Consider the following 14,387-nt stretch of genomic DNA (forward strand, 5'->3'; position numbering starts at 1 on the left):
CGGCAGTTTGCAATCACTGAACAGTAAGAATGGTTAATAAATCCATATGAAACAACCCCTTAAAAGTCACGTCTCGCTTTCAGTTTCGGGCTTTGGCGCGTTTTGCACTGAGCGTGTGTCTCTCTCTCTCTCTCTCTCTCTCTCTCTCTCTCTCTCTCTCTCTCTCTCTCTCTCTCTCTCTCTCTCTCTCACTCACGCGGGCATGCACTGTGGTCTCATGAGGAAACGCTGCTTTTTGATATAGTGTTTTTCTTGCTCCCGAATACAAAGAATTCAAGTATTTGTTCGAATCAAGTATTCGTATAAAACACGCTATTCGTGCCTTTCCGAATACCGTATTCGGGTTCGGCTCCACCCTTAATATATATATATATATATATATATATATATATATATATATATATATATATTAGGGTTGGGCATCTAAGCTATAATGCCGATCCGATACGCATCTCGATTCAAAGAATACGATCCGATATATTAGCGATACATTTGTGACATATTGCGATGCAACACGATACGATTCACACCCATATCACGATACGATGCGATATTTCGGCACTAACTAATTAGATCAAGTTTATGAGATGATGTGAAAGAGGATGCTGTGCCATTGAATGAGTTTGATTATTTATAAACCAAGCAAAACCAAGACTTTTTTTACAAACTGGCTCTTCTCTCAGAGCCAGAGTGTCAGTTTACAGTAGAGGGCCATTTTAGAACATATAGCACATATTATTTAAGTATTTTCAAGATAAACAGAATGTATAAGTGCAATATATATTAAAAAATATGTATATATTTGCACTCTTTCAACATAAATAAATTTAGCATTGCACAACAAGAATTGTGATTTAACTTTTCAACTATGAAAACAAGTTTTACAAAGATATATTTTGCCACTGATTATTCAAAACTTAAGGTGAACTAGCAGTGTTATGCTGCTTTGAAACAACACTGTCACTGTAAACAACAGGCTAATAAAAATATAACAAACCAGCAATCTTCTTGCTGTGAGGTGGTCAAACTACCCACTGTGCCAATTATTTTTATCATTATTATTATTAATATTATTATTATTATTATTAAATAAAAATTAACAGGAGGTGTTTAAAACCTTCGTTCTCCGTGACACTAGGCTGAATATCTTTGCAGATGAACAATGCAATAGCATTCGTTATTGGCGTAGAGCGAGCAGAACTGTTGCGCATGGAAAAAAAACTTGCAATGCTTTTCTCACCACTTTTGGAGCTGGTTGAAGCAGTACGAAAGCCGGGGATGCAGAAACACTGGAAGATGCTTTCACAACAACACCGTGGCGCCGCTTCAAGTGAGATATCAGATTACTCGTACTGCCCGCGTATTTTACAGATGCGCGGCACATTTTGCAAATTGCATCTGTCCTGTCATGTCGTCCATCCTTAAATCCATAATGTTGCTTGCCATACTTTAGATTTAAAACTCAGTGGGGAATAAAATGTTTGTTTTGCTTCTCGCGCTTTCTGAGGGCGCTCCACTAGCTTCATCCGCACACCTGATACACTGAGTTGTAGTGTGTGCACATCCGCAAATCCGTTGCTAAGGCTTACTTTATGTAGGTCGATTAAATTATGCGCCAAAAACAGGTTGACAACACTTGTTAATAAATAAAAAATACATTCTATATTAAAAATGTAAGCTGTATCTCGGAAAAACTGATGCATCTCGCAAAAACCGATGCATCTCGATTTGCTTCCAAAATTTCATTCATCCTCTACTGCTCAACCGATGCACTCGCATCGTGCACGCGCATGACCGCGTATCGATACATGTCGGTTAATCTTCCCATCCCTAATATATATATATATATATATATTTTTTTTTTTTCAACTTAACTCTAGTACCAAGCCATTTGAGTAGTTGTATAGATGCTATAGGATTTAATTTGTTCTGAACTTAACAAATTTAATAGCTGAACTTAAAATGTTTAAGTTACTAATACTCTAAATGTTTGAAGATATAAACACAAATCGTCATCTTAGAATTATTAAGTTCTATCTGACATTTATGTCAAAATTGAATTATTGACATTCTTATTAAGTCAAAACTTATTTACATTATGGGATGTTTTTTAACACGTTTTTTATATGACTCAATAAATAAATATATAAGTTTACAGTACTCAAACTATTTTGTTGCAAAACTAAAATGGTTTGCCTTAATTGGTTTCCTTAAACAGTTTGAGTTAACTTATCAGGTTTTTCAGTGTACAAAAAAAATCTCTCTCTATAAATATATATATATATATATATATATATATATATATATATATATATATATATATATATATATATATATATATATATATATATATATATATATATATATATCAGCAACTTTTTAGCTGATTGTGCAGTCTCTCAATCTCTGTTGGAGGTTTCAGTGTCAGTATGGTTAAGAAATACTATAGTATTTACTATAAATTTCTATATATTTTTATGTGGGTGTTTAACAACTGAAAATAGATCTGTTTCTTAAAATTATTTTTACCTAGTACATTTTTGTTAACATGTATCATCATTATTTGATTCTAATGCCTAATTAATAAATTGTTAAAATGACTATAATTAAATGAAATTAAATATTCTTAAGAATTAAATATTTGTACTTGCATTATGATGATATTAAATTGTCATTTTGGCATTATAAAATATGTGTCATAAAATGTATCACATTATATTTTGGGTCAGTATCATACGAAAAAAAAATAGATATTGTGATAGGCCCAAATATAATATAATATATAATTAATGCATTAAAACACTCCATTTTAGTTTAAGTATTTTCAATGAGTATTTTATAATGTTGTAGTATATTATTTAGAATTGTTAAAAATTTCACTTGATTGATGCTGAAAAGGATATTAGCCAGTTACTGAAATGTAATAATAGTAGTAGTAGTAGTAGTAGTAGTAGTAGTAGTAGTGGCGATGATGTCATAAATCTGGTGGTGATGATGATGGTACTACTACTGCTACTACTACTACTACTTCAAAAATTATTACTAGATTGTAAACAATACTAGGTTCCATACAATCAGTTTGTTTTGGGACAATATGAAGGAATTAAGTTAACTTTTTATAAATATGTGGATTAAACATATAATAATTAAGTTGTCTAAAAAACTCAATAACTGTGTCATTTCAGTTTATTACAAATAAATAGTTTGAATAAAAAGCAAACATCATTTTTGAGTGTAGTACTAGTAGTAAAATTCAAAGAAAGATTCAACGATGGTTGTAAACAACTTATTTGGGCTGAAATGAAACAACCAAATTAAGTTAAACATTACTAAACTGAATTTGTTTTGTTTAATTTCAACACATATAAATAGTTTGCAACAATGTTTTTCAGTGTAGTACTATATCAATAAAATATTAGAAATATATAAATTACATAAAATGCACAGAATTGGTTCTGAAAGCCTGAACTGATCTGTCTATATCTAATTTACACATGGTTAGTGTTAACACACACTGGACATCTATTTTACAATAATTGTCATACTTCTTTACAACTGACAGTTACATTATATTACGCATATTTTATGTAATAACTGTAGTGATTACAAATAATTATGCATAATTACATATCAACTAGCCCTAAACCTAACCAGCATTCTAACCCTAACCATATAGTAAGTCTATAAAATTAAATTATATTACTTAGTAGTTAGTAAAAAATTACACTATAACAAGGACACATTCAAATAAAGTGTCAGCCAACTGACTGGTAGTTCATTAGCAAACTACTTATGTCAACTTTGCACACCCCTACTTCAAAGGTAATAATAAAGTTGAATTACGATCTGTATTATCTTCAAAGTCCTTGTTTGTGTGACTACATATGTTAACCAGGCAGTGTATGGTCATTGCGTCTACAGTTCATTAGCTGCAAAGGCAAACACATTTTAACAGTCAGGCTGGAGGCACAGGTGTCTGTGCTCAATGATGTGCTGTGCTGATTTACTTCCATTCATATTCATCAAAGCAGAAACATTGTAATCTGCTAAAGCCTTGCCATTTAAACAGGAGCGATGGCACGAATGTATGATTTCAAATACATGTGAAAGAGACTTTTACCTGAAAGGGTTTGGCTTTCTTTTAAACTATTTTTTAAGTGAAGTCATATTGGGTGTGTTTAAATGCACATTCTTAACGCTTTCAAATCAAATCAAATCAATTTTGTGCTATGATCAGTGACAATATATGTTAAGCATTTATACATTTTTAGACGATATACATTTAAATACAGTCTGTAAACAAATAGACAATAAATATTATAAAATACGAACATTACACACACATACACTCACCGGACACTTTAATAGGTATACCTTACTAGTACCGGGTTGGACTCCTCTTGTCTTAAGAACTGCCTTAATCCTTAATGGAATAGATTCAACAAGGCACTGGAAATATTCCTCAGAGATTTTGGTTCATATTGACATGATAGCATCACATAGTTTCTGCAGATTTGTGGCTGCACATCCATGATGTGAATCCCTCATTCCACCACATCCCAAAAGTGTTCTCTTGGATTGAGATCTGGAAACTATGGAGGCCATTTGAGTACAGTGAACTCATTGTCATGTTCAAGAAACCAGTCTGAGATGATTCACTCTTCATGACATGATGCATTATCCTGCTGGAAGTAGCCATCAGAAGATGGGTACACTGTGGTCATAAAGAGATGGACATGGTCAGCACCTTTTCTAGACCATTCTCTGTAAAAGCTAGAGATTGTTGTGCGTGCCTTAATTTATTGAGTTAATGCCATGTGATTGGATGATTAGAATTTTTCATTAATGAGCAGTTGAATAGGTGTTCCTAATAAAGTGACCGGTGAATGTAGATGCATATACTGTAGGCAAGCAGTGTGCAAGATTTAACATAATATACCTTCAGCATATTCAACTTATGTATAAACATACAGTACATGTAATTTTACTGTGTTATCATTTTGTATTTATTTAATATGCTTCATCAGATAACGTGAGGTGGTAAACGGCTTTAGCTTGAAAACAATACTCACAGCTAGATTTTTGATCAATTGAATTTTGGTCCCCATGATAAAAACAGCTCATCAATCATACAGGATGACATATTTAAAAAACTGCAGAATGTTTCCTGTGTAAGTTGGGTTTAGGGGTAGGGTTTGGGGTAAGAGAACAGAATATACAGTTTGTACAGTAGAAAAATCATTATGTCAATGGGAAATCCCCAAAATGATATCTGTACGTATGTGCATGCACGTTTGTGTGTGTATGTGTGTGCTGCTCTTCTGTGTGTCTAGTCTAGCCCAAAGCAGATATTTATGAATGGTAGTAAATAGACAGTAAAGTCTTGTGTGTCTGTTTAATCCTCGTCTGTCACAATGACAGTGCAGCTTGAAGGCAGTCCTTGATCATGTTTTGACATTTATGTTCTTCTCCTTGTAAAACCATTAACTTACACGCTGCTACCGTTAAGCCAAAGATAATGCTTTGTTGTTAACAAATGACTTGCCATGTTTGCTTTTATTAACCAAGCTGCTTACAAATCAGTTGCGCTTTTCTGCAAATAAACAAGTTTTGTTTTTTCAGTTGTCAATATATAATAATTTCACAATTTTTAGTACAATTTTAGAATATTTTATAGATTCATATTTATGGAAAATAAATTTTACGTTTCAGTATTTTTTTTGTGGCTATAACATAAAAAAATATATACAGTCAAGCCCAAACTTTTCCTCCATGATTGACTTATTATCCTAAGCCAGTGTCATTTTCAGTCCAAAAAAACCTCCAGGATAAGTTTAAGTCTAACTTTAAGTCAGATAATTTGGGCCTTGACTGTATATATTAGTCATATTTCTATTAGTTTTTACTTTTTGCCCAATTTACTTTTCATTTTAGTTTTATTAAGTCCCTTGGTACCAGTATGTTAATTAAAAGTACTCATAATATAATATAATATAATATAATATAATATATAATATAATATAATATAATATAATATAATGTTATATATATATATAATTTTATTTTATTTTATTCTAATTTATTTTTTAATTTATTTTTGGTCCCTTGGTTCCAGACTCATTAAAAACCTTTAGCCAATGTCTTTTCGTTTACTTTGATTTTTAATTATTTCTTTTAGTCCTGCTTTTGGCTCTACTAAAGTTTTGCTTGCCACTAACCCGTAGCTATCCGCTGACACAGGTGACTGACCAGCTTCTGTGGGATTTGATGTCGCCTTTAGATCGGTTCGACTGAAGATGGAAACCCTGGAGTCCGAGCTGACGTGCCCGATCTGCCTGGAACTGTTTGAGGACCCGCTCCTGCTCCCCTGCGCCCACAGCCTGTGCTTCAACTGCGCCCACCGCATCTTGGTGTCCCACTGCTCAAGCACCAAACCCCTCGAGTCCATCTCTGCCTTCCAGTGCCCCACCTGCCGCTACGTCATCACGCTTAACCAGCGCGGCCTGGAGGGCCTAAAGCGCAATGTGACACTGCAGAACATCATCGACCGCTTCCAGAAGGCCTCTGTCAGCGGGCCTAATTCTCCAAACGAGAGTCGCAGGCCCCGGCCCTACAGCGCCACGCTAGGCGGGAGCGCGAGGGGCAGCCCCGCCAGCAGCGCCATGTCCCTCGAGCGTGTCGGGTGTCAGTTCTGTGACCAGGAGCCTCCGCGCGAGGCGGTGAAGACATGTGTGACGTGCGAGGTGTCATACTGCGACCGCTGCCTGAGGGCCACACACCCCAATAAGAAGCCCTTCACCAGCCATCGTCTGGTGGAGCCAGTGGCGGATGCTCAGCTGCGTGGACTAGCCTGTTTGGAGCATGAAAACGAGAAGGTCAACATGTACTGTGTGGTTGACGATCAGCTCATCTGCGCCCTTTGCAAGTTGGTGGGACGCCACCGTGAACATCAGGTCACCTCGCTGAGCGATCGCTTCGACAAGCTGAAGGTAAGACTCTAACTTTATTAATAAGGCAAGACATCGCAGGTGAATTGGATTAAAAAATAGTGGGTCCCCATAAAAATTAAATGGCCTACTGTGTCGCTACATTCATATGAGGCATTTGGTGCAATGCGCAAGTTCAAAGTTGTGCTTTATTGTCATTTTACTACAGGTGTGAGCATACAGTGGAAGGAAATGTTATGTTTTGCAAGACCATGGTGCTACATAAATAAAATTATGATGATAAATATGAACACATCACTCGACGTAAGAGCTTATACATAACTAACATACCGTAGCAGTAATCTAACTATACTAATTATACATATTCTATAAATACTTAACTTTACACATAACCTATACATTACATTTACAGATAAATGTATCTATACATACTATACATTTATACAGATAAATGTTTTGTGTTGTACTTATGTTTAAAAGAATACCTGCATTTAAGTACATATGTAATTAATTTATGTGATTATATCTATAACTACACTGTTGAACCATTCCTTACACGTCAACCCAACCTACCCTCACCACCAAACCTGTCTGTAATCTTATTTGTATCCCAGCTTAGTAGCACCATGCAGAAGGTATAAAGGCTGCACTGGAGTGATACCCGTTTAAAAGGTTTTTTTTTATTATATATATATATATTATATATATATATACATTTTATTTATAAAGCACTTTTCCTAAAATCAAAGTACCAAAGTGTCTACAAAACAAAAAATTAAGTTTACACTTTATTTGGTAGTCTATTTGAGTATTAGTTGACTGTCTGCTTAATATCTGTTGATACTGCTCCTTCGACAGACATTTAACTGACTATAAGAAACTTTGCAAGTACATGTCAACTTACACTAACCCTAACCTCAACCCTAACTACAACCTAACAGTCTACTTATAATCTGATGAGAATTAGTTGCAAAGTAACTTAAATTTAACAAACAGACCATCAAAATAAAATGTGACCAAAAATGAAGCAAGCAAAGACAAAGTTACAAACTTGTATAATAAAATGCACATTAATAAGTCTGACTATAGTCATTAAACACGTATAATAGCAAACTTATAAAATGCAGAATAAAAATGACAAATGATAAATTTAACTTTTTTAGATGAGTCTTAAGGAGTTTCTTAAAACAATCCAAGGAAAGAGCATTCCTAATAAACGCAGGTAATGCGATCTGTAATTTAGGTGCATTAAAACATAAGAAAAAAAATGGTTAATTGGTTTTCATTTTAATTGTAATTAAAGGGTACGTGTATGTACATTTAGGGTTGATATTGTACCTTTATGGCAATTAATGTGACCTAAAAAAAAAATATTAAAGTTTTTTGACACAGTACTTCCCCAGTGACAGCTTCTGTAGCTTTATTTCTGGGAGTGACCACTAAATGTTCTGAAATATAAAGGAAGGTAAAACTTGCAAAGTGAGCGCTCGAATGTGTCTGTGCTTTGAATGTGAGACTTGAATGCCTTTGCATATAATTAATGCTGACTTTTTGTTTTTGTTTTTTAAGAAAATGTAATGGATTCGTTGTGGAAAGGTTATAATATTTTGTACACATTTTGTTTAATTTAGGGCTAAAGTCAGCATTGAAATGTGCAGCTAAGATTATTCTATGTTATTTCCACTACTGCTAATACTCTTGTCTGGCTTTCTAAGTTAGTTTCTATTAATGCAGGTACTAGACAAGAACTACTGTAGACTTGCTGTTAAAAGGTTTGGGGAATTATACTTCTGCTTGCAGGCTGTCAGGAATATCAAACAAAACCTATTATCTGACAGGTGTCTTGTTAGATCTAAAATATGTAATACGAAGACTTGATATTTAAAAATACTCTGTTTCTCTCTTTCTGCACAAATCCTTGTATTGTTATTGTAACATTAGAATTAATGAATGACATTATACAATCATGTGACTATATTGCACAATTGAACTTGTTCCAGAAACTAAAAAGAAACCTGTGAAGGAAAAAACACTGTTTGCCTGTAGTGTCTTGCCTTAACTATTTCCAGTGTTATTAGCATTCTATTAATAAATCAGCTCAGCCTTGATTAATAAATCAGGCTCAGCTGAGCCTTTGAGTTAACACTTCATGGTGGTCCACACAAATATATGTTGTCCTACAAATGATACATTATAACCATCATTTATGCAAAGTTTTTTTTCTACCTCTTGCTCACTCTTTAGTAAGCTATTTTCATTTCATGAGCATTAACCTAACTCATTCTGTGTAATATTTGTCAGCCTTCATAGTTTAGTGTTTCATGCATAGTAGCAGCCAGAACTGTCCAGCTGTTACTTTGAGCTGGACTCATTATCATATTAGATGAGTCTGCAGTCCCTAAAGCCACTCTCTGTTCGCCACTGAAACGCAGTGCTGACCTGCTACAAAGAACCTGATTGCTGAATCAGGGCTAAAATACAGAAGCTCACACAGAGCTCCCAACCTGTGAATGCCATCGTGTTCATCACTATAATCATTCACAGCTGCAGAATGCCAGAATTACATCCGTGTCTTGTTTTTTTAACATTAAAACTACTGGAATTTTAATACTAGAATGTTTTGACATTCTGACTGATCATACTTGACTTGACTGATTTAATGTCATTTTTGTCAGGTAATATTTACATTTGAAGTTTTTATTGAGGTTTTTAGAATGAAGCTTTGAATTATATTTTACTACTTTTTTTGTAATATTCTAATTATGTAAGAGCTGCTTGTTACGACGTTGCTTGTACAGTTCGATTTTAAAACGGGCCAAAACTAATGGTCATATGCGACTAAACATGTCATTCATTGATCAGAGTTACATTTTTTACGTTTATTTTCCGCAATTCCACTCTTAGCTGTCATAAATGCGTTATTTTGAATGACCATTTTGAGATTTACTGCCAACGGTAAAGGTGCACTTCATGGCGAAATCAATAGTGAAAGTAACGATTTTTAAGTAAACACTTTCTGTTTAGAATTACTGTGCTTTTTTATCACTATAAGAAGGTTACACAACAACTGTGAGGGCAACTAATATGGAATTCAATGGTTACTTCTAAAGAATCTGTGTGTCCAGAACTAAAAACGTCTGCCAGATTTCTGCAGGGACAGCACTGTCTGTCCTTTGCGTTCACTGCTTAGGCACACTACAAAAAAAAAAGAAATGTACCAAAAGGCACCAGCTATAACAGTTCATTTTTAGCATGTGGGATTGAAGATAGCTTGAGTGCTTAGTGTAAAACTAAACTAATAAATCAGCTTCTTTAGATTATGCAAGTATTTTTTTTCTTCGTCTAATGAATGTTAGGGGAAAAATATTTGTTTGTCGTGAGAATCAGTTACTTAAAAAATAAATAAGAAATAATTATAAAACCCACAATCTTGCTCAAAGACACATGCAGCTTCTCCTGTAAGATTGAAGGGATCTTGGAGACTATGATATAGATGAATATGTTGTTTCTGTCTGCTAATATGGGCAGTGTTAACCCCATGTTACAACACTCCCTAGTCATCCATATTTGTTAATGCAACTATTTTCTTTCTCACAGAAATGCTGCAGGTAAAATTATGATTTTCCAATATTTCTGCTATTTGCAGATATAAAATTAACCACTGAAAACCTCATTCAATTATTCATTTTCTTGTCGGCTTAGTCCCTTTATTAATCTGTGGTCGCTACAGCGGAATGAACCGCTAACTTATCCAGCATGTTTTAATGCAGCGGATGCCCTTTCAGCCGCAACCCATCTCTGGGAAACATCCATAAACACTCATACACTACGGACAATTTAGCCTACCCAATTCACCTGTACCGCATGTCTTTGGACTGTGGGGGAAACCGGAGCACCCAGAGGAAACCCACGCGAACGCAGGGAGAACATGCAAACTTCACACAGAACTGCCAAGTGAGCCGAGGATCGAACCAGCGACCCAGCAACCTTCTTGCTGTGAGGCAATAGCACTACCTCCTGCGCCACTGATATATAATTGGATATAATAGGCATATCCATAGTAATATATACTGTATTTTATTAAGACAAAAAGTGCTCCAGACAGATGCACCAATAGAATAACTTGGCCCCCCTCTGTAAACTGTGGCCCCACATTGGCCCCTGGCTTTGAAAATCCGCCACTGATAATAGGAAAAACAAATACTATGGAAGTCAATGTTACCAGTTTCCGACATTCTTCAAAAGATTCTCTTCTGTATTTAACATAACAATGAATCTCAACATATTTGGAACAAGGGTAGGTAAATGATGACAGAATTTAAATTTTTTGGTGAACTATCCCTTTAAGAAAAGTCAGGGTACTATGTGTTTTATTTCAACAAATATAGGATATTGCAAAATTTTAAAAATGGCCAAAATGACTGCCTTATTGATAGTTCTGTTATTGAAACTGTCATAACTCTTTATACTGTGCAAGTTATCCCAGTGAGGGTTAAGTTACAAGAGAAGAGCAGGTTCAGGCCGCTTGTGGAGTTCTCATGGGGTGGATTTGTTAATATGAGCCTACGCAGAGTCCTTTACACCATCACGCTCTCACTCTTATGAATAGGCTGCCATTGACTTCTGCATGGGCATTATAATAGCAGGCATAAAGGGCACATGTGATCTCCCTGTGATCTCGTCTCCTGGTTGACCTCTTTGTTCTCACCAGCTCACACAAAAGAACGCCGATCATTGACGCTCAGCCCATCTGATTTTGAAGGAAAACGAATGCGGCTCTGCTGAAACTGCCTCGATTGTGCTGGATGAACTTCAATTGTGTGTTGCTGAAAGTCGATACCTGAGAAAGTTGCTTTTGTCCTAAGTTCTTCTTGTAGGGAAACAAAAAAAGAGGTTGGTGGAATGCAAAGGTTACAGCATCCAGATCGACATTTAATTTCCTCCAGGAGTCCCGGCGGACTGAGAGGATTACCTTGGGTTTGAATTACTCACTGGAATGTTTTCTCTATAATTACCTCAGTGCTTGTTGTACACATTCCACACGATACCTATAACTCGCTGCATAAAAAAAAAAATTTATGATAGACATTAAATAAGATGCCTGGTCTGAAATGCACTTTTAATGCAAAACGTCCGGAATTTGGGGATTGTATCTACATTGCTGAGGCTTATTTGAGCGTTCCCCCTGCTGAAGCTTTGAACCTGTCTAACTTTGAACTTCCAATCCACAACCTGAGGAGAGAGAGAAAAAGAGAGAGCGAAGACGCCGTCAGGGCTCAGGGCTTCAAACTTTTAATCTTCTTCCGGCTCAAGTAAAATGAGAAATCCTTGTTTGTACGTAAGCTTCACGGTGGATGATGATGATTCAAACAGCTCCACGCGTTTAGATGAGCTCTGCCGTTTTTCTAGTCAACACTTGCAGAATTGCATATCAGTTATATTGTGAAACCAAACTTCAGACTGCAGTGAAGTTGCAAAAAATGACACAAAAATATTTATGTTTTTGTTTTGTTTTTGTTTGGTTTTTAATAACATGAAAAGTGGTACGGTATGTATTTTTATTCACACTTTAGACTGAGGTTCATTAGTGAATGTATTTCCTAACATGAACTAATAATGAACAGTACTTGTACTGCATTTAGTATTCATAGTTTAACATTTACTAATGCATCGTTAACATCCATATCCCTACTTGTTAAAATTAGGTAATGCAATGTAAGTTAGCATGAACTAACAATGAACAACTGTATTTTCAATAACTAACATTAACTGACATGAACAAATACTGTAATAAATGTATTGTCAATTGTTTGTTCATGTTAGTTAATGCATTAACTAATACAACCATATTATTGTAATGTAAAGTGATTCTGACAACATGGGTGCGGATCCAAATGCAGGATTTATTGTCAGGCAAGCAATCGTCATCACAGAGGCAAACAGATGTGCACAGGAAATCCAGAGTCGTAGTCAAAAAACAGCCAGATGCAGCCAGTACAATACAGTTCAGTACAGGCAGGCAACGTAACAAACAAGGCGATGGTCACAAACACTACAAGACAAAGCAAGGAAAATGCGTCGTAATATTTACATTCAGTATAAAAAGACTCAGCAATGAGAGTGTCAAAGTGAGCCATATATATGCGTGTGTAATCAGTCCACGAGGAGCATCAGCTGTGAGAGTGTAATCAATGGAGACTTGAAGCAGGTGTGTATGCGTGTTTCATGACTGGAACTTGTAGTCCATATACCAGCATATTTGTAGTTCTATGTGATTTGTGTGTTTACCAGCGATCTATAGGATTAGATCGCTGGTGATTGTGACAATTATGAAGTGGTACTATATTTGCTGTGTAGATATGACAGTTAACAACAAAATAAGTAATTTCAGTTGCTCTTACTGGCACATGTAATTCAAGATGTAATGAGATTTTCTATTTTTTTCATGTCAAACACTAATATTTTGAGGGAATCTGTGGTGCCTTGTGATTCACAAAATGCAAGTCAATTGCAAAATGTAAACATATACTGTACATATATGTCTTAAATAAACAAATAATTAAATAATATAACCATACATGTCATCCTTCCATTTTTTTTCACAAGATTTTCCCGTGTTTTACAGTTCTGTCCCGCTATCATCCCATAAAGATATTTTCCCATATTTTCCCCATATTTTTATTCAGTCTATACAGGGTTGCAATAAACATTAAAGAGCCTATCCTTCCTATCTGCAACCCATACTGCCGAACCACCGGGGGCACCCGTTTCTCTTAAATGTGAAGCTGCTCTGTGTTTTCATTTTATTAAGCATGAAAATACTTTTAAATAAGTATAAAAATCTGTGGGATTCCCTTCCATTACAGGCACCATCAACCCTCCAAAGCAATCCTCATAACAGTCAGTTTACATTTAAACATGTTGATCTTGTTGGGTTTTTTTTTTTAACACAACAAATTTTGTCTTAAATGAACATCAAAAGTAAGGATAGCAACCAAATGCTTTCATTATAAATCTGCTCCACCTCTGTTATTCAATGTAATCAAGCAAAAAATCTAAATAACATATTTATTCACTGCTCTTTAATCAGGATGTTTAAATATACAGTGAAGAAAAAGTTAATGACATTTGACAACTTGATTCAGTTTCTTCATAATAACTGTTAATTTTAATAGGCTAAACTTATTTATTTGCAGCTTTTTCTGATGTATAATATTCTTTCCTTTGTAAATAATAATAATAATAATAATAATAATAAATAATTATAAAATATTGTTAAAATAGGCCCTATTACTGAACATTTGAACTGTTTATTTACAAGGAAAGAGAGCAAGATGCAAATTTAGTAATTTGGAGATTTTTTTCTCTTTTTTCACATCCCAATGTTGACGAGTATGAAGATAACATAATGTATGACTTAACCACAAACTATCCTAGAAT

General features: G+C 34.9%; 1 protein-coding gene across 13 annotated transcripts in view; it reads left to right on the plus strand.

Moving 5' to 3' along the window:
* The window catches only part of mid2 (midline 2), a 269,448-nt gene that overhangs the window by 154,435 nt on the left and 100,626 nt on the right, over positions 1-14,387 (plus strand). For 7 of the 13 annotated variants that reach the window (XR_015507552.1, XR_015507551.1, XR_015507550.1 and 4 more), the window contains exon 2: positions 6,241-6,989. Coding sequence is in view for 8 of the 13 variants with exons in the window: in XM_087281616.1 (XP_087137742.1) it covers positions 6,297-6,989 (693 nt within the window). In the remaining 5 variants the exon portion in view is untranslated. The remainder of the gene's footprint in view (positions 1-6,240; positions 6,990-14,387) is intronic. The other 6 variants (XR_015507553.1, XR_015507549.1, XM_087281618.1 and 3 more) reach the window with 1 other exon arrangement.

The sequence above is a fragment of the Danio rerio genome, chromosome 14 (assembly GCF_052040795.2).
Source record: "Danio rerio strain M-AB ecotype USA chromosome 14, GRCz13ab, whole genome shotgun sequence".
Taxonomy (NCBI): Eukaryota; Metazoa; Chordata; class Actinopteri; order Cypriniformes; family Danionidae; genus Danio; species Danio rerio.